At 41.6% G+C, this 19,439-nt stretch overlaps 1 protein-coding gene across 1 annotated transcript in view; it reads left to right on the top strand.

The window, feature by feature from the left end:
• The window catches only part of crip2 (cysteine-rich protein 2), a 41,790-nt gene extending 28,634 nt beyond the window's left edge, over window positions 1-13,156 (top strand). The window contains exons 3-8 of the mRNA XM_033988089.2: window positions 1,906-1,963; window positions 2,824-2,943; window positions 6,445-6,513; window positions 7,184-7,278; window positions 8,253-8,310; window positions 9,545-13,156. Coding sequence (XP_033843980.1) covers window positions 1,906-1,963; window positions 2,824-2,943; window positions 6,445-6,513; window positions 7,184-7,278; window positions 8,253-8,310; window positions 9,545-9,612 — 468 coding nt within the window. The 3' untranslated portion in view covers window positions 9,613-13,156. The remainder of the gene's footprint in view (window positions 1-1,905; window positions 1,964-2,823; window positions 2,944-6,444; window positions 6,514-7,183; window positions 7,279-8,252; window positions 8,311-9,544) is intronic.
• Window positions 13,157-19,439: the final 6,283 nt, after the last annotated feature.

Raw genomic sequence — 19,439 nt, 5'->3', positions numbered from 1 at the left:
CTTTTGAAGAAACACGGCTCTTTACACTGCATGATGTATTCACTCCATACTCAATGATGTAAGCTACTACTATAGCCACAGCTGCCCTGGGACAGACTGACAGATGCCAATCTGTAACCTCTGGCAAGGAAAGGCAAGTTTATTTGTACAGCACAATTGGTCCACAAAGTAATTCAGATTGTTTTACAGAATAAGAAACATAAAAATCACAACACAACAAATCAAAACATAAATCATCATCATAAAAATAAACATTAAAAAAGAAGAGGCAGAATAAAAGCCCAAAATCTGCCCGGCAACCACCACCAATCACTCTCACATGTCACTTTGACAATAGGCTATGTACATGTGTCTTGCCTAAGGAAACAACAACAATTTTGTCTGTGGCACCTGGTCTCCACGTGCTGACCAGGACCAGACATCACTGATGTGACTCTGCTGTTTCATTCAGAAACCAAATCTCGAGTCATGACTGAAATCTGTGACATTTGAGAGTTTTACGGCTGTGAAACGAGTGGGCTGCTCACATACTGATAATCCATTTACCCCCTGTGTGCTCCTGAGCGCCGCCTGTAGACTGTCTACAGTACTGCAGTAGTGATGACTCAGACAGAGGACAATGGGACCCTGTGTTTGTGAATGAGTTAGACATACGCTGACGCAGAGGAGACAGTGAGATGTAACAGGACCTGATAACCACAGGAACAGAGGGAGGGCATCAGGAGTCTGACCCACAACCTCCTGGTGAGAGGGAGGAGACAGGGTAACCACTCTGCTACAGGAACACAGGGAGAACATGCACGCTCCACTCGTTGGATTGTACGATAGTCTTAATTACTTGTCTTTCATTAAAGGTATACTTTATGTGACTGTTACTGTTATTGCTCTGCCTGGAATGTCTCCTTTACTTATATATTTACATATATATTTGATGCATACTTGACCTGCACTGGGAACACATTCTTGGCTTTAATGTGAAATATGTGAATGAGTTTGGTCTTTGGGTTGGGTTCACGTTGGTTTAACCTCCTCTTTGGTCTTTGGGGTCTGGAGCGTCTCTTATCACGTTTGGAGGCTGAAGTTTTGGAGCAGAGCCAGAGTCCAGAGGAAACATGACCAGGGTCTGACCGACAGGAGCGGATCTGACACGGCTTTAAAGAGGACGAGGATCTGACCCGAGAACACCACACACATGAGAGGGAGGGAAGAGCAGGCAGAGGGAGGGAAAGAGGGAATGAACGAGGAGAGGAGGGGAGAGCTAGTAGAGGGAAGGATGAGGAGAGGGAGGAAGAGCGGGCAGAGGCAGGATTACTGTAACGGCAGGTGTGCAGGGATATTTTTTTTTGTTGAGCTGTAGAGGGTTGAATAAATAACTTGATGTGTATGTGTACACATATACACATATATGTGTGTGTGTATGTATGTATGTTTGTGCGTGCGTGTATGTGTATGTATGTGTATATGTATGTATGTATGTGCGTGTGTGTGAATGTGTATGCGTGTGTGTGTGCCTCACGTTTACGTCCGCAGCTCTCAGTCAGTGTCCCTGTGACCTCATCCTCCATGCTGACCAATCACAGTGGTCCGTAATGAGCTCTGTTTTCCCATCATGCACTGGGGGCTCATCTCCACTGATGCACAGATCCAGTTTCTCTCCGTCTCCTTGGAAACGTGGGACGATGACATCATCCCTCTTCCTTCTCCCCAGGGCTCTGTCTTTCATTCACCTTCTGTCTATTTTAGATCAGTTTTGTGTTTTTAGTTTGGAAATATTTCATTTATAATCTTTTTCCTCTCACATATTCAAATATGTTCTAGTATTTTGTTTTTAATGTTTAAGCTGATTATATTTGGGTTAAATTAAATATGGGGACTCCTTCTGTTTCCTCTTCTTTGTCTCCTCAGCACGATGGACGGCCGTACTGCCACAAACCGTGCTACGCTGCCCTCTTTGGACCAAAAGGTGAGCTGCATGTTTCATTTCATACTAGATGAGAAGATTTTATGGTGCTGTGTTTAGTTCATTTTAATCTGTCAGACATATTCCACATAAAAATGTTCATTTTGATTAAATTGACTTCAAATATTGGTGACTGGACATTTTTTCAGTACAAAAATCATAATATCTTTCTCCATTTTTGCGCTTTAGTATTTTTGTCTTTACCATATTATGTCACCATTATGTCTGTAAATCAAAATAGGAACATTAATAACAGACAAATCAGGTGCCTGTTCTGCACATTTCTCTTTTAATGTTGTTTTTCATGATGATTATGTTTTGATTTGGTGTGATTTTAATGTCTTAAAACACTTTGAATTACTGTACAAATAAACTTGCCTTCTCTCTCTCTCTCTTGCCTCTCTTTCTCCCTCCTCATCTCTTCCTTTCATCCTGTCTTTCTTTCTTTCCCTCCCTTTCTCTTTCCTCCTATTCTTCCTTCCACCTCCTTCTCTCCTCCTCTCTCCTTCCACCTCTCCCTCCCTTTTTCCTCCTCCCTCTCTGCCTCCATCTCCCTCCCTCCACCTTTCCTCCCTCCATCTCTCCTCCCTCCTTCCACCTCCCCTCTCTCTCTCCCTCCACCTCTCCCTCCCTTTTTCCTCCTCCCTCTCTGCCTCCATCTTGCTCCCTCCACCTTTCCTCCCTCTCTCCTCCCTCCCCCCTCCACCTCCCCTCTCTCTCTCTCCTCCTCTCTCCCCCCACCTCTCCCTCCCTTTTTCCTCCCCCCTGCTCTCCTCCCTCCTCCACCTTCTCTCTCTCTCTCTCTCTCTCTCTCTCTCTCTCTGTCTCTCTGTCTCTCTCTCTCTCTCTCTCTCTCTGTTCAGGAGTGAACATTGGGGGAGCGGGCTCGTACATTTACGAGTCTCCAGTGAATAACTCCAGTGTGGACTCTGCTCCAAAGACGGAGGAGAAGAAGGTGTTTGCCCCGAGAGCGCCATCTAAAGGTCAAACACAGTTTTACAATGAATTAAAGCTCACTCTGGTACATCTTATACCTTCACTTTCTCTTTGGCCAGTGGTTCAATAACTTAAATTTTTTTAAACCAGAACGAAATTTTGTCATTTCAAAACGTCGATCAGGTCTTTTTAAATGTCTTGTATCACAAAATACTGACTCTTGTAGCTTTAATCCATGTTCTAATGCTGTTCCCTCCTCAAAAACAGACCTAGATTTGTGTTTTGTTTCATTCACACATGTTTGAGTAACACTTTATTATAAACCTGGCTCACATCAGACTGATATGTGTCACTCTCCACTTTATCAATCTGGAATGGCTGTCGCTGAAAATGACCAGAAATCGCCGAATGCCCTGACAATTGCAGTGGTTCCTGGTTTACCACAGGGATTACGTTCTAAAAATAACCCGTAATAGGCGAAATCCGCAAAGTAGTCATCTTTATTTTTTACAGTTATTCTATATGTTTTGCAGCTGTAAAACCCCTCACCACACACTTTATACACTTTTTTCACACAGGTATTAAGGCATTTTCTCACATTTCTCTCTTGTTTAAACACTCAGAGTTCAAACCTTCGTATATTATATCCCTCTCCCTCGATGATCTCTTTAAATGTGTTGTTCTCGTGCCTCTGCTCCAGAGGCGCCTCTCTGTGCAGAGAAACACTTAAGTCCAAAGCATTTCTGAAATTTGAAACAGAAAGTTTTATCGACATTGTGGGTTTTGTTGAGGAGAAAACTTGTAAACATACAGCACTTCAGAGTCGCACTGCGATCCAACATTTATGTAAATTTGGCTGAACACATTCTGTACTGTACAGGAGACATGCACAAAAAATATATATAGCAAGGGACCATTGTACTTGAATATGATTGATCGAAACGTCACAACAGCGGAACAAGACAAAAAGACCGACATCGTCACTGTCAGCGGGGGATGAAGTACTTAGTTTTGTTACTTAAACAAAAGTACAGATGCAGAGGAAAAAAATTACTCAAGTAAAAGTATCACATGAAAAAAACCTACTTAAGTATGTGTGTATGTTTAAAAAGTACTTGTTTAAAATTATATTTTAAGAGTAAAAAGTAAAAGTATTTCACACAAGTGTTGTTCATTTATGAAAGTATAAATGTAGTGATACTAATTCAAAATGAGACATTTTTTTAAATTTCTTTCATTATTTTTTCTTATAAATTTTGTGTATTTATTATTGTTTTTTGTTTTTTGTTTTTTTGTTCAAAGCCGAAGCTTGAACTCAAAACCTTCAGTCAGGATGTTTCCACAAATATAGTAAAAATAACCCCTCAAATCATATGAAAAGTACTTTTGCTTTTCAGTCCTGTTCACAAATGTAGTGGAGTAGAAAGTACAGCTACTGTTCTCAAATGTGCTGAAGTAAAAATAAAAAGTATCCAGTGTAAAAAGGACTTGCGTAAAGTACAGATACCTGATAATTCTACTTAAGTACAGTACTTTACTTCTTGTACTTTGGTACTTTCCATCACTGAAAACAGACTGAAGTTCGACTGTCGGTGTCTCAATGTTTGTTTTTGTTCATTTGAGCACATGATCTTTGACCTTTGACCTCTACATGGTCGATTCTCAAGTTCATAATTTGCCTTTTGCCCCTTTTTTCACTGAAAACAGAAGCTGGTTAATTTATCAATTAAAACTGAGCAGAAAATATAAATATAATTATTCCATGTTGACATGTTAAACAAGTGTTGACCTGGTGATGTGTTAAATAAACAGACACTTTCCTGCTGACGGTTGGATGTTTTGGAGAATAAATGACCCAGAGTTATTTTAATGATAAGAGTAGCACAGAGTGTGAGCCAGGGCTCTGCTAATACTAGATAACATTTACCCATCATGCATTTCAGCACACAGGACTGAACTCATTGTAAAAGAATTTTTTTTTTATCCAAAGTGTCCCAGTCAATGAGAGATAAAGATGAGCTATGGTTAGTAAAACCATACAACCATAGTACACACACATGTTCTATGGGTGTAGCTTTGGCACCACCTGCAGTCAACATCATATAACTGTACATCTGGCTGAATAATTATTTGTGTTTTACAGTGTTGTTAAAAACAAGACCCCCTAGTGGACAGCACAGCACAGTACAGCACAATATTAGAATCAATAATAAAAAAATATAATGTTGTTCCCTCCTCCAAAACAGACCTGGAATTGTGTTTTGTTTCATTCACACATGTTTGAGTAACACTTTATTATTAGTCTGTCTACACCTCCAAAGCTCAAAATGATCTGTTTCACCTTGTGATGTCCTTGTGAAGTGGTAGTTTTCATGTTAACAGCTCCTTTTACCTTTAGTTCAGCAGAGATTGGTAATTCAATCAGCACAAAACGGACACTAGGAAAATTAAAGACAAAGATGTTTATTCAAATGTTTACTCAGAATTTGAAGGCATGTGATCTCTATGAGGTCAGGGGACATTCAGAGGGAGGGGCCCCGTGATCTCTATGAGGTCAGGGAACGTCCAGAGGGAGGGGGCCCGTGATCTCTATGAGGTCAGGGGACGTCCAGAGGGAGGGGGCCCGTGATCTCTATGAGGTCAGGGGATGTCCAGAGAGAGGGAGTTTGCACAAAGAACGGCCGGTCTCCTTTAGTGACCCACTGAGTCCTGGAGACAAGCACCAGGCGTCCCTCCTCAAAGCACATGATTCTGGAGGGGTCAAATAAATAGACTGGTGCTAAACCAGTGAGCGCTTTTAAAGTACAATGCATAGGCCTGTCACGATACTTACTATATACACTTACACTAAAAAAAAGTCGCCACCTGGATTTAACTAAGCAAATAGGTTGGGGTTGCTGCAGTTGGTAGGTCTAGGTTCAGCAACAGTCTGTGCTAAAAGAATGAGGTCACCTGACTACCTGTTACCTTCAACAGCCTCTCTCCAGATTGGCTCTTTGGTTGCTATGATACTCGTGGTCAGAATTCCAAATATGGAACTCTACTCCACATGGGGCCCCTATACCTGCTAGCCTCGATGAGCTTCATTTGGAGCTAAACACTGTGGGTGACGTCACACTCACTTAGTTACTTCTTTATACAGTCTGTGGGTAGAACAATATGTTTTGAGGCTCAATTCTTTATCATGTGTATAATTTCTTTGCAAAAATTGGGAAATTTTTGCCATTTTTCTGTAATAAGGTCAGGGTTTGAGCTGTAGAGGGTTCTTTCTGTTTTTTAATGATACAGTATATTTAAAAATGGGTTTACTGGGATTATCTTGCATTATTGTTATTGGAATTTCAGTATTATCATGTTTGCAGAATTCTAAACTACAGGGTTAGCAGGTTTTAGACAGAATAAGACAACATTATATTACATAAAGAATGACATTGTGAGTATTTTGATTAGTTTACTTTGACCATTCAGATTATAGCTGGTGTGTTGCTAATGCTATGATAGAACTGTTTTATGTAACTAAAGTAAAATGTGTACTATGTTGTTCACAGCTGGCAGCATCACCACTTTCTCTGGAGAGGCCAATCTTTGTCCCAAGTGCAACAAGAAGGTCTATTTTGGTGAGTCGTTCTGTCAGTTCTAAACTGTGAATATTAATGTATGAGCCATAGACTGTTTATATAAATGGACATATCTAACCTGCTAGCCGCCATGTTCCAAACAGGAAGTGATCATGGGCGCATTTCCGATTCCATCCTGCCCCTCTGTCTGTAACTGCTGCTGTCAGACTCGTCATTTTGGTCTTAAATGTTCATATTAACCTGCTTTACATGATCCTGGGGTTTTTATTTCACTATTGCGTCTATAAATCAAGATATGAACATTAATAACAGACAAATCAGGCACCTTCTTTCCCCTAGGTTGCTCCCGCTAGCGTTAGCAACAGGTTTATTGACAGCGTTGCTAAGCACCCACTCCTTGCTAAACCAATGATGTGGGCGGAAAGGAGTTTTAGCTTCAACAGCCTCACTCTGGATTGGCTCTTTGGTTACTATGATACTCACAGTCGGAACTCCAAATATACAAATAGACGTCACTCACTTAGTCCACATCTTTATAGAGACTATGGGTGGTCCTATTCCTCTATGATACTGTTAAAATAGTGTGTGTGTGTGTGTGTGTGTGTGTGTGTGTGTGTGTTTGTCTGTGTGTGTATGGTGTTATATTGGTTGAATGCATATTTTTATGAACATTTTCAAAGTGTTTATGAATATATTGTTTTTGTTGCAGCGGAGAAGGTGACGTCTCTGGGTAAAGACTGGCACCGACCGTGTCTCAGATGTGAACGCTGCGGCAAAACTCTGGCCCCAGGAAGCCACGCAGAGGTCAGAACTCTCACTACTGTTAATGTTACGATCCAGCGCTGCCAGGGTCAGGGAGGGAACAAAAGCCAATCTGTTAAAAATGGTAGAAATAAAGTTGTAATTTAACAGGACTGTAAAAGATGATGAGTTTTTAATGATGGTGATAATGATAATGTGCACCTAAGTGAGGCTGTAGCACTGCAGTGTTTTCAGTGTAATGGTGAAGAATTCTTTCCAGACAGGAGAGGGCAGCACTGCACTTTATATCACTATTTCAGCAGAGAGTCTATCTGCCCTATGTACTTCTTGTGTATCTGTAACACACTTTGAGTTTATTACAGATTAAACACATGACCTGTCAAAGTCTGGACCTGCCCTCTCATTCATTTCTCATTTTTTTTCTATATTTTTACTACTTCCTCCATTTTATACACACTCAGAATACAGAAAATATATGAAGCAAGGTACATGGAAAATGCAGCAAAGAAAAAAAAAAATGAAATTACATAAAAATATTGTTATAATAAATATGTAAATGCCCCCCTTAGCTCTGTGGACAGCTTCAAACCCGTGTTCTTTTCTCTTCATGACCATGGAACCATGGAAACAAGAATAAACATGAATGAGTGTGTCCAAACTTTTGACTGGTAGAGCGTGTATGTATTTTTGACCTAAGAATAGTGTTGTCAGAAGTATCGAGATTCAGATGCTAAGCGAAACTAAAACTAGTTTTGAAACTACATACTCACGTAACCAGGTGTCAAAAATAAAAAAGTCACATTCACAGGACAGAAATTAACCTGAATATCTTTATAATGATGTTGAGCTGTGTCAGAACAAGTATAAGACACATAGACTAGTATACACACATGGACCACTATGAACCTACTGGACATTAAGGGATTGCACACATATAACACACACAAAATACATTCTACTGTCTAAAGAGTGGTTTTATCAGCTGTTTAAGTGTGAATATGTGTTTTCTCTTGCAGCACGATGGAATGCCCTACTGCCACAAACCCTGCTACGCTGTTCTGTTTGGGCCCAAAGGTAACCGCTAGGGGGCGATGTTGCATCACTGTATCTCCACACTGAATCTGAATGTGTCAAACGTGTTAAATCTGGCTGGATTCTGCACGAGTCACTCAAATCTGACGTTTCTTAAACTCTGTCATTACCAAACCACTTCTGCTGCTTCTGTCCTGACACTTTGACTGCAGGACGTCATATTCTTCAAGCTAAAGGGGCTCTACCTGTTTTTTTTAAAAACCTGAAACACTAGTTCAACAGTTTGCAGTGGTCCAAAGTCATTCCTCACTTTCACATTTCGAACATTCTAGTGATTCACCACGATGAGTTTATAAGCATTTTTCACAGCCAGGCTCTATAAACAGTACTTTTTTGCATATTACCAACACTTATTTGGGAAACTCACTTTGATAGAGACAGAGTTAAAGTCCAGTTGTGCTGTTTTCAAGTCTGTGAAGTAGATAACTGGGACTGTTTTTATTAAGTGCTCAGAATTAATACAATTATGCAAAATGCAATCCTTAGAAATGAATACTATGATTGCAAAACACCATTGTTGCCACTAGAGGGCACATGGACTGGAGTGAAGCTGTTTAAAAGAGGCTAAAGACAATCGCTAGTGTGTATAGAGATAGTAAAATTAGCAATGTACTGTTTGTAGTGAACGTAATTCCAGCACTGACATGAGCTGTGAAGGTGTATGCACTTGAAAAACACAGAGGAGCAGCAGCACATCATGACATCACTAAGTGGAACAAAGCGTTATGGACTTACACTATTCATAGACAGGATTACTCGCTCATTCACGACTGAAACAAAACACAACTCCAAATATGTTTTTGAAAAGAAAACAACATTAAAACATGGCAAAAATCTCTACAACATGGGTTTAGAATAACACAAATCCATAAAGATTCACGGCGTAACTTTTCTAGTATCGAGTCCACTTCCTGCTGGTCCCACTACTTTTTTTTTTTAGCAATAAGAACAAATAGTAAAAGCCAAAGTTAACTCTGTCAACTGGACAAAAAGTTGTAGGAGTGAAGACAAAGTTTTGAACACATGTAAATGCAAGCAGCAAAGCAATGATGTCACCATGGAAATGAGCAGCAGGTGGCAAATAGTGCACTTTTAAACTAAACCTGCATTGAAAGAGTCCCCACAGCATAAACCACATTAGTTTCTCCGGTCCAATTAAAAGTTTTGCCTTTTTCTGACCCTTTTTTTTGTCCCTCTGTGCTTGTGGTTATTGCAGGCGTGAACACTGGTGGCGTGGGCAGCTACATCTATGAGAAGGAGCCCAGTGCAGTGACCGAACCCTGAGAATTCAACCCTCAACCTCTCCTCCTCTCCTCCCTCTCTCCTCCTCTCCACTCAGACATGTCTCTACTCCTTTAGTGCATAAGATCCAACTTCCTATCTCCCCCAAAAAACACAAAAATACATTGATTATAAACAAAATATGAAATGATGTGACTTCTACCATGAATGCCATGTTTACACTCTGTATATTAAACACTATGGGTATTAAAACTAGTAACGTCAGCAGTGTTCAGTGCTTAAAAGGTTTCATTTGACTTTGGGGGAGATTTCAAACTTGTACATTTGGTCTGGCTCACATCTCGCTTGAAGCTATGCAGTTGTGCCCTGAAGCAAGACATTTCTCTGACTCGTAATGGCAAGAAAACATGCAAAGTGTGGAAATGGTTCATTCTGAATACAAGTTTCTGTTGCTCAAGAATAGCTTGAAAAACCTGTATTCTTATTATGTGTGGGGTCGCCTCTCCACAGAGCTGGCCTGAAACTTGTCCAAGTGGTTTCACCTGCTTGTCTCGATGAAAATAGACAGGTTTAATGCCATTCTGTATAATATTCTAAGCAGAGCAGTAACATTTCTATGGAGACAAACAGGTGCTGGTACCATCCATCAGAAAAATTACCCAATGTAGCTTTAATTATTAGATTTCAAAGCTGTGATTTTTGCCTAAGCTGTCGTTTCAAGCTTAATTTTTGTTTGAAAAAATTGAAATTCTACATGAAAGTGGATATAAAACTATTTTAAAAGATTCTTGGGACTGTTCCTTAAAGTACACTATTCATAGACATATTAATTACACTATTCATATTCATTCAGGTCTAAACCAGGTTTAAACCAGGGATAAAACCAGGGCTAAACCATGACTAAACCAGGTCTGAATCAGCTCTAAACCAGGGCTAAACCAGGACTATACCAGGTATAAACCAGGGCTAAACCAGGTCTGAAACAGCTCTAAACCAGGTATAAACCAGGTCTAAACCAGGTCTAAACCAGGTCTAAACCAGGACTAAACCAGGTCTGAATCAGCTCTAAATCAGGTCTAAACCAGGTCTAAACCAGGTCCAAATCAGGACTAAACCAGGTCTAAACCAGGAGTAAACCAGCTCTAAACCAGGTCTTGATCCGGACTAAACCATCTCTATAATGGGACTAAAGTAGGACTGAACCATGACTAAACAAGGTCTGAGCTAGAACTAAAAAACATGCAGTACATCTTATCTCAACTTTCTCCCCCAAAGCCAAACAATGTGAGGTGAAATGCATTGTGGGTAGTGTAGTTTGACACATAGACCCTGAGAGGCAGCTGCGGATCACAGGTGGCCAGCAGAAACCCTATAAATCCTCATTTTGACACGTTTTTGTTCACATTTTTGGCCCCAATTGACATTCCTGTTCTGAAACTTATATGGAAGTTTGAACAATTCCAACACATCCATAATGTTATATCCAGACGCTCTTTAAGCATGTGTTTCTCTAACTGTACTTTTGCTAAAACTAAAAAATTTACCAGAGCAATGCCAACAATTTACAGAGCTGTGCAAAGGTTGTAGTGTTGTTTTTTTTTTGGATTTTATATTGTGTTGGTTTAAAATAAGAGCTAAAAAATACAAGACAAGTGTAACAAAAAACAAGAATGAAACCAGGACTAGTTTAGGACCATAGACATGTTTATATAAATTGATATAGTTAACCTGCTAGCCACCGCGTTCCAAATAAGAAGTGATCACGGGCACACTTTCAGCTCCATTGGCCCCAATTCACTTTACATTGAAAAACTGTGTCCTCTCTGTCTGTAACTGAGCTGTCAGACTCGTCATTTTGGTCTTAAATGTTCGTATTAACACGCTATACGTGATCCTGGGGTGTATATTTCACTATTGTGTCTGTAAATCTAGATATGAACATTAATAACAGACAAATCAGGCACCTTCTTTCCCCAAGGTTGCTCCTGTTGCTAGCGTTAGCAACAGATTTGATTAACAGCATTGCTAAACCAGCGGTATGGGCGGGAAGGGGTGTTACCTTCAAGAGCCTTGCTCCAGATTGGCTCTTTGGTTGTTATGATACTCGTGTTTCGATTTCCAAATATGGAACTCTGCTCCACATTGGCCTCATAACTGCTCTAGCCTCGATGAGCTTCATTTGACTGGATGTCACACTCACTCAGTCCACTTCTTTATACAAACTGTATTTATAACTAAACCTGGACTACAACAGGTCTAATCTTGGACTAAATAATAACTATACTAAGAGAAGACCAAGATCTGAATTCGTAAAATGCATTGAGAAAATGAGGGAGTAAGATCTGAACTGAACCAGGGATGAACTAAATCATGTCTAAGACAGAACTAGTCTAGTCTTATTATTAATACAGATATAACCAAGGAATAAACCAGGTTTAATCTAATGACTAAACCAGGTCAATCCATTTTCTTCCATTCATCCACCGCCGGGTCGCGGGGGCAGCAGTCTAAGCAGGGACTCCCAGACTTGCTTCACCCCAGACACGTCCTCCAGCTCCTCCGGCGGGACCCCAAGGCGTTCCCAGGCCAGCTGAGAGACATAGTCCCTCCAGCGTGTCCTGGGTCTTCCCCAGGGCCTCCTTCCAGTGGGACATGCCCAGAACACCTCCCTAGGGAGGCGTCCAGGAGGCATCCTGAACAGATGCCTGAGCCACCTCAACTGACTCCCCTCGACATGAAGGAGCAGCAGCTCTACTCCAAGCTCCTCCTGTGTGACCAAGCTCCTCACCCTATCTCTAATGACTAAACCAGGTAAAAAAAAAAAAAAAAAAAAAAAAAAAAAACAAATCCACAAAATGCATTTCTACAGAAAAAGGTGGAGTATGATAAGAACTGACCCAGGACAAAAGCTGGACTATACTAGGTCTAACCCAGACCATTTGTGATTTAAACCAAGACTAAACACTGTAAAATGAATTTCTGTAGAAAATGGAGAGTAAGTCAGAACCAGGACTTAAGCTGAACAAGCTATACCAAGTCTGGTCTCTGTTATAAATCTTTAAAGAAACCTGGAATAAACAAAGACTAAACCAATGTAATGATGAGCAGAACTAAACCAGCTGAACCAGGTCTAAACCAGGTCTAAGCCAGGTCTAAACCAGGTCTAAACCAGGTCTAAACCAGGTCTAAACCAGGTCTAAACCAGGTCTACACCAGGTCTAAACCAGATGCTTAGATGCTAAAATAATTGAAACACTTGTAAAACCCTCTTTAAACCTTTTGCACAGCTCTGCATTAAAACGTTCTGTTGTTTTGTTTTTATTGTGACTTTAACACTAGATTCACGAGCTGTATAAATCTCTCCAAAAAAAGAAAAGATTTTTATGACTATTTTTTAAAAGAGTAACCTGCTGTTTTTCCTATAGAGATAATGTTGCTATTGAAGTATATATATATATTTTTTGTCGTTAGCTTAGCGTTAGCACAGTAGTGTTGGTCAAATGTGCTGAGTTTTTGTACAATGTGGGGCTTTTTAGATGCCCTGCTGCTCCTGTCTGTAACTCCCTCAATAAATAACTCGGAATTCACATGTTTTTTGTGTCTTTTTTAATATAGAAAATAATTAAGGTAAATTTATCATAGCAAAAAGGTCCCGGGTTCAATCCCCAGATTATGCAAGCTGTTACTGGGTGGAGTTTGCATGTTCTCACTGTGTCTGGGTGGGTTTGTTTGAGTGCTTTGGTGTCCTCCTCAGACTGGATGTAGCCTGGGTTCTTATGGCGCTTTCAGACTGGGGCATCAAGTTCACATGCAACATCTATGGCGCACATGCGTCTTGGCGATCCTGCGTTTCTGTGGCGCGCTTTCAAGCGTCAGAGCGGCACCAATGTGGCAGTGACTTAATTATGCTACGCGCACCAGCTAGCATAAAGGCTAGTCAGACCGCAGAGCCCATCACCTCCATTGATGGACTCAAGCCACTCTCAACTTGGCCTGCAGCGTTCACAAAGACACAGGGAAAACAAAATCCTGAGAGACCCTGAATGCGCATCAAGTATTTTTCTTTGGGGTGTCGGAGGCGTCTGCCCCATAGACTGTATATATAAATGGTTATAGCAAACCTGCTAGCCGCTGTGTTCCAAACAGGATGTGGTCGTGGGTGCACTTCCGGCTCCACTGACTCCAATTCACTTTTTGTGTAAAAATGATGTCCCCTCTCTCTGTAATTGCTGCTATCAGACTCGTCATTTTGGTCTTAAATGTTCATATTAACCAGCTCTACATGATCCTTGGGTTTTCATTTTGCTATTGTGTCTGTAAATCAAGATACACTGCCTGACAAAAAAAGTCCCCACCTGGATTTAACTAAGCAAATAGGTACGAACCTCCTGCAGTTGGTCAGGTCTAGGTTCAGCAACAGTCTGCTCAAAGAGTGAGGTCACTAAATGACCAGGTTACATCAAATGGATTTTTTCTTCCCTGGTCGGATGGGCATATTCCAAGATGACAATGCCAGGATTCATCGGGCTCAAATTGTGAAAGAGTGGTTCAGGACCATGAGACAACATTTTCACACATGGATTGTCCACCACAGAGTCGAGACCTTAACACCATTGAGAATCTTTGGGATGTGCTGGAGAAGGCTTTGTGCAGGGGTCAGACATTGGTCATCATCAATGCAACATCTTGGTGAAAAATTAATGCAACACTGGATGGAAATAAATCTTGTGACATTGCAGAAGCTTATCAAAACAATGCCACAGCGAATGCGTGCCATAATCAAAGCTAAAGGCAGTACAAATAAATATTAGAGTTTGACCTTTTTTTTTGGTGGCAACTTTTTTTTTGGCCAGGCAGTGTATGAGCATTAATAACAGACAAATCAGGAGCCTTCTTTCCCCGAGGTCACTCCCGCTAGTGTTGGCAACAGGTTTGACTGACAACATTGCTAAGTGCCCGCTCCCTGCTAAACCAGTGGGGGGAAAGAGAGTTACCTTCAACGGCCTCGTTCTGGATTGGCACTTTGGTTGTTATGATGCTTGTACTCAGAATTCCAAATATGGAACTGGACTCCAGTTTTGCCACTTTACACAGTCTGTTGTCCCCCCTCAAAAGCAAAGGTGTCTAACTCGAGGTGTCCAATGCATTTCTGAAGCCACAGTCTGAACACAGCGTAAGTTCGGTCCCAAAATGAGTGTTACCTCAGAGATGTTGTACAGCTCTGATGGCTCATTTGGCAACACCAAAATAAATACAGCATCACAGGTTCAACATCAAAATAATTGATTTTGAGGAATTTGACAATATATAGAAAAAGAAAAAGAGTGAATTTGTGTGACCCTTTTATCTGAATATTTCTGTCAAAAACATCTATGACATCAGATACTTGAAATTTCAATTGTTTTTAATGTAATTTGTGTTTTATTTCATTTGTGTGTTATTTATGTTGCACAGTGACTAAATGTGGCATCAGACTTTAAAGTTCCATTAGCATGTTTTAGTGCTGACATATTGACAGGTGAGTGACAGGTGAGGCCTGACAGAGGGAGGTGTGATCCTTCAGTTTCAGTCTGATGTCACTGTGTAAAAACGAGCTGCAGTTTCACCAAACCCTGAAGCACTTTAAACGATGAACATTCTTACATTTGAAATACTGTTCTGTCCATAGACTGTGTAAAGATCAAAAATACTTCTCAAATACAGATAAAGATCAAAAATACTTTTCAAATACAGATAGTGTCATTTTCTCACACATTCAATTCTTAGCCAATATCCTCTCACTCTTTTTTGTTTCTGCTCTTCCTCTTTCTCTCCTCTGTCACCTCTCTCCCTCTCTTTTTCCCTCCCTCTCTTTCTCTCTCCTCTGTCTCCTCTCTCCCTCTGTCATTTTCTCCCCTCGCTCTTCTTTCTCTCCTCTCTCCTTTTTCTCTCCCTCTCTCTTTGTCTCTCTCTTTGTCTCTTTGTCTCTCTCTTTCTCTCTTTGTCTCTCTTCTCTTTCTCTAAAAGTGTAAAATCCATCTCTTTTTTCCTAATTGAAGAGTGATTCCTTCATTTCCTGTGGACTGTGTGAAGCGAGTCTCTGACCAGAAACACTTCCACATGTGTGCAGCCCGACTGAACAGAGCCAGAGAGCAAGGAGGAGGAGGAGGAGGAGGAGGAGGAGGAGGAGGAGGAGGAGGAGAGAGACCAGAGCCAGAGGAGGAGGAGGAGGAGAGAGACCAGAGCCAGAGAGTGAGGAAGTGAGGAGGAGGGGGAGGAGGAGAGAGACCAGAGCCAGAGGAGGAGGGGGAGGAGGAGAGAGAACAGAGCCAGAGGAGGAGGAGGAGAGAGACCAGAGCCAGAGAGTGAGGAGGAGGGGAAGGAGGAGAGAGACCAGAGTCAGAGGAGGAGGGGGAGGAGGAGAGAGACCAGAGCCAGAGGAGGAGAGAGACCAGAGCCAGAGAGTGAGAAGGAGGAGGAAGAGGAGGAGGAGGAGGAGGAGGAGAGAGAGAGACCAGAGCCAGAGGAGGAGGAGGAGAGAGACCAGAACCAGAGAGTGAGGAGGAGGAAGGAGATCAGAGCCAGAGAGAGAGGAAGAGGAGGAGGAGCAGAGAAACCAGAGCCAAAGAGTGAGGAGGAGGAGAGAGACCAGAACCAGAGAGTGAGGAGGAGGAGGAAGGAGACCAGAGCCAGAGAGCGAGGAAGAGGAGGAGGAGGAGGAGGAGGAGGAGGAGAGACCAGAGCCAGAGAGTGAGGAGGAGGAGGAGGAGGAGCAGAGAGACCAGAGCCAAAGAGTGAGGAGGAGCAGGAGGGGGAGGAGGAGGAGGAGGAGGCCGTGACGCTTCGACCAATCAGAGTGAAGTGTCATCCCGATAGGTCCCAGTCACCAGAGCTCAAGTCCTCCAGACCCCAGACTGATGAGCCAGGTCAGGGTCAAGTCTGTCCATTGTAAACCTGTGACCTCTGACCCCAAATGTCCTCAAATATCTGTGTATTTTCACCCACAGCATTCGGCTCCAGAAGAAGAAGAATACATTATTATCATTAGAAATTGTTATTTCAATAATAACATTAAATGAATTGACACACAGCATAGAAAGTAAACAGCACCCTCCTCTGGTATTAAAGTGTATTAGCCACAGATCAAATTAAACCTGGCCCAAATACCAAATCATTACACTACACAATATGCCACTTTATTTTCAACTAACAAGTATTCTCTTTAAAGACTATGAATGTAAAAATGATATTGGTTACCTCTGCCTCTGTTATTACATTTAACAAGGTATATTTTGTTAAAGTTATGTAATACTAGCTACAATTGGGAAAAAAAACAAAAAAACAAACACCTATAACCTTATATCTACCTATTGGTATTCAAAGGGAAACATTAATTAGTTACTTAATTCAATCAAAACAGAAATAAAACGGCTGTGACAATGACACCTTGACTCTTTTTCTATTAAATAATAAATAATTTAAAATAACGTATGTAACGTACGTAACTTAAGCGCACAGACAGCAGTTGAAGTACATTCCGAGGTTTAGGCCTGTTCTATTTCGGCAAGATGGCGGCTACACTGAGGAGTACTCATTTTCAGCCAGGTACTTCAAACGGTATTTGGAATGGTGCATTTGGTGAATTGGGACACAGCCACAGTCTGTGCTAGCAGGTTAGCTGTGTCTTTTCATACGCACAGTGTATGCTAGCAGGTTAGCTGTGTCCTTTCATAGGCACAGTGTTTGCTAGCAGGTTAGCTGTGTCCTTTCATACGTACAGTGTATGCTAGCAGGTTAACTGTGTCCTTTCATACGTACAGTGTATGCTAGCAGGTTAGCTGTGTCCTTTCATACGCACAGTGTATGCTAGCAGGTTAGCTGTGTCCTTTCATACGCACAGTGTATGCTAGCAGGTTAGTTGAGTCCTTTCATACGCACAGTGTATGCTAGAAGGTTAGCTGTGTCCTTTCATACGCACAGTGTATGCTAGCAGGTTAGCTGTGTCCTTTCATACGCACAGTGTATGCTAGCAGGTTAGTTGAGTCCTTTCATACGCACAGTGTATGCTAGCAGTTTAGCTGTGTTCTGTTACACACAGTCTGTGGTGGGGACAGTGTTTTCTCTCTGTGGCCTTGTTAGACCTGTGGACATGTCTCACATACTTCGTAGAGATGAACTGTTCCAGGGCGAGCGCTCACAGCTGTTTGTGTGAATCTGTGTCACACCCAGAGGATTATGGGTAATGCTGTATAATACAAAACAAAGTGAAGGGTTAAAACAGCAGGGTGAGTTCAGGTCACCAGGGCAAGGCAAAGGTCACAAGATGAATGTCGTCAAGAAATCGTCTCCATGGATACAACGGTCTGACCCTCCACGAGAAAAGTTACATAGTGCAGCTATATTGTTGTTTATAATGAAAGTGATCATAAAGCTGGCTTTATGCTTTTATTGGAATCAGACTTAAAACACAGTGCAAAGACAGATACACTTTGCTCACCCCCCTTCTGAAGGGATGTTTTTTTTTTAATAAAACTATTTTTGTTCTTGAGATGCCAATGCCATGTGCCAACCCTTACCTGTTCAGTATGATATTCTCCTTGTCTCTCTCTTTGTCTTTGTTCCCCTCTACCCCTCCTTTCTCTCTCTCTCTCTCTCTCTCTCTCTCTCTGTTCTCTCTCTTTCTTTTTTCCCTCACCTCCCTCTCTACCTCTAATCACTGTTTCTCTCTTTTTCTCCTTCTCTACAGCCCTTTCTCTTCCCTCTCTCTTCTCGCTCTCTATAACTCTACATCTCTCCACATCTCTTGCTCACTCTTTTTCTTCTCTCCCTTTCTCTCTCCCCCTCTGTCTTTTCACTCTCTATTAATCTAGATCACCTCTTCTCTCTCTCTCCCTCTCTTTTTTCTGGTGTTCCTTCCTTTCTCACTCTCTATAACTATGTCTCTCCCTCTCTCCTCTTCGTCCTCATCTTCCCTTTCATTTCTATTCTTCACATAAATGTTATGCTCCTGTTCTATAAGCCCCCTCCTCCTCATCCCTCTATAGCTCCCCCTGCCTCATTTCCACACACACATGCATACACCCCCCCCACACACCCCCCCCCCCCCCGCACACCCCCCCCCCCCCCCCCACACACACACACACCCACACACACACACATTTCAAACACGTTCACATATAATCTCTCTATTCTCTCTCACTTCCTGTGTTTGTGTCAAACTATTTCCTGTTTTTCATCCTCAAAAACCCTGGTCTGACATTTTAAATATAACATCAGATAAGGCTCTAATATATGTCTAATGTGTGACTAAACCAGGACTAAACCAGGACTAAACCTGAATATAAAGTGAATTGGAGTTGATGTAGTGCGTTATATATGTCCATTTATCCATATGCAGTCTATGGCCCAAATCCAAACTGGGACTAAATCAGTTCATATCAGCCCTTTTCTGCGTTTTACAGGTTTGAACTCTTTTATAGCTGTTTCCCATGTTGTATTTCACCTGAACTTAGTGTGCTCTGTACACACTTCCTTCTCCAGTGATACTCGTAGGATTCCACGGGAGCACGTAGTCATTTTGCTATAAATTTTTAAAATCCGCTGCTCGGTAGTGTGATGTGCACCTATCTATACCTAATAATTTCCCCACTGTGGGACTAATAAAGGCATATCTTATCATAGGGGCGCCAGCAACTCCACAAGCATGATGCCTTCTTGACTCAATGTAACTACAAGCATTGCTACAGTACTATGGCTACTACTATGACTGCTACTAATATTGCTATTACTAGTACTTCAGCTACTGCTACCAACTGTCCTCCTCCTCTCCTCCTCATCCTCCCCATCCTTCTCTCCTGCTCATCCTCCTTTCCTCTTTTCCTCTCCTCTTC

This window comes from Periophthalmus magnuspinnatus, chromosome 22 (assembly GCF_009829125.3).
Source record: "Periophthalmus magnuspinnatus isolate fPerMag1 chromosome 22, fPerMag1.2.pri, whole genome shotgun sequence".
Lineage (NCBI taxonomy): Eukaryota > Metazoa > Chordata > Actinopteri > Gobiiformes > Gobiidae > Periophthalmus > Periophthalmus magnuspinnatus.
Note: the sequence above shows the minus strand (reverse complement) of the source record. Positions and strands in the feature narration are given on the sequence as shown.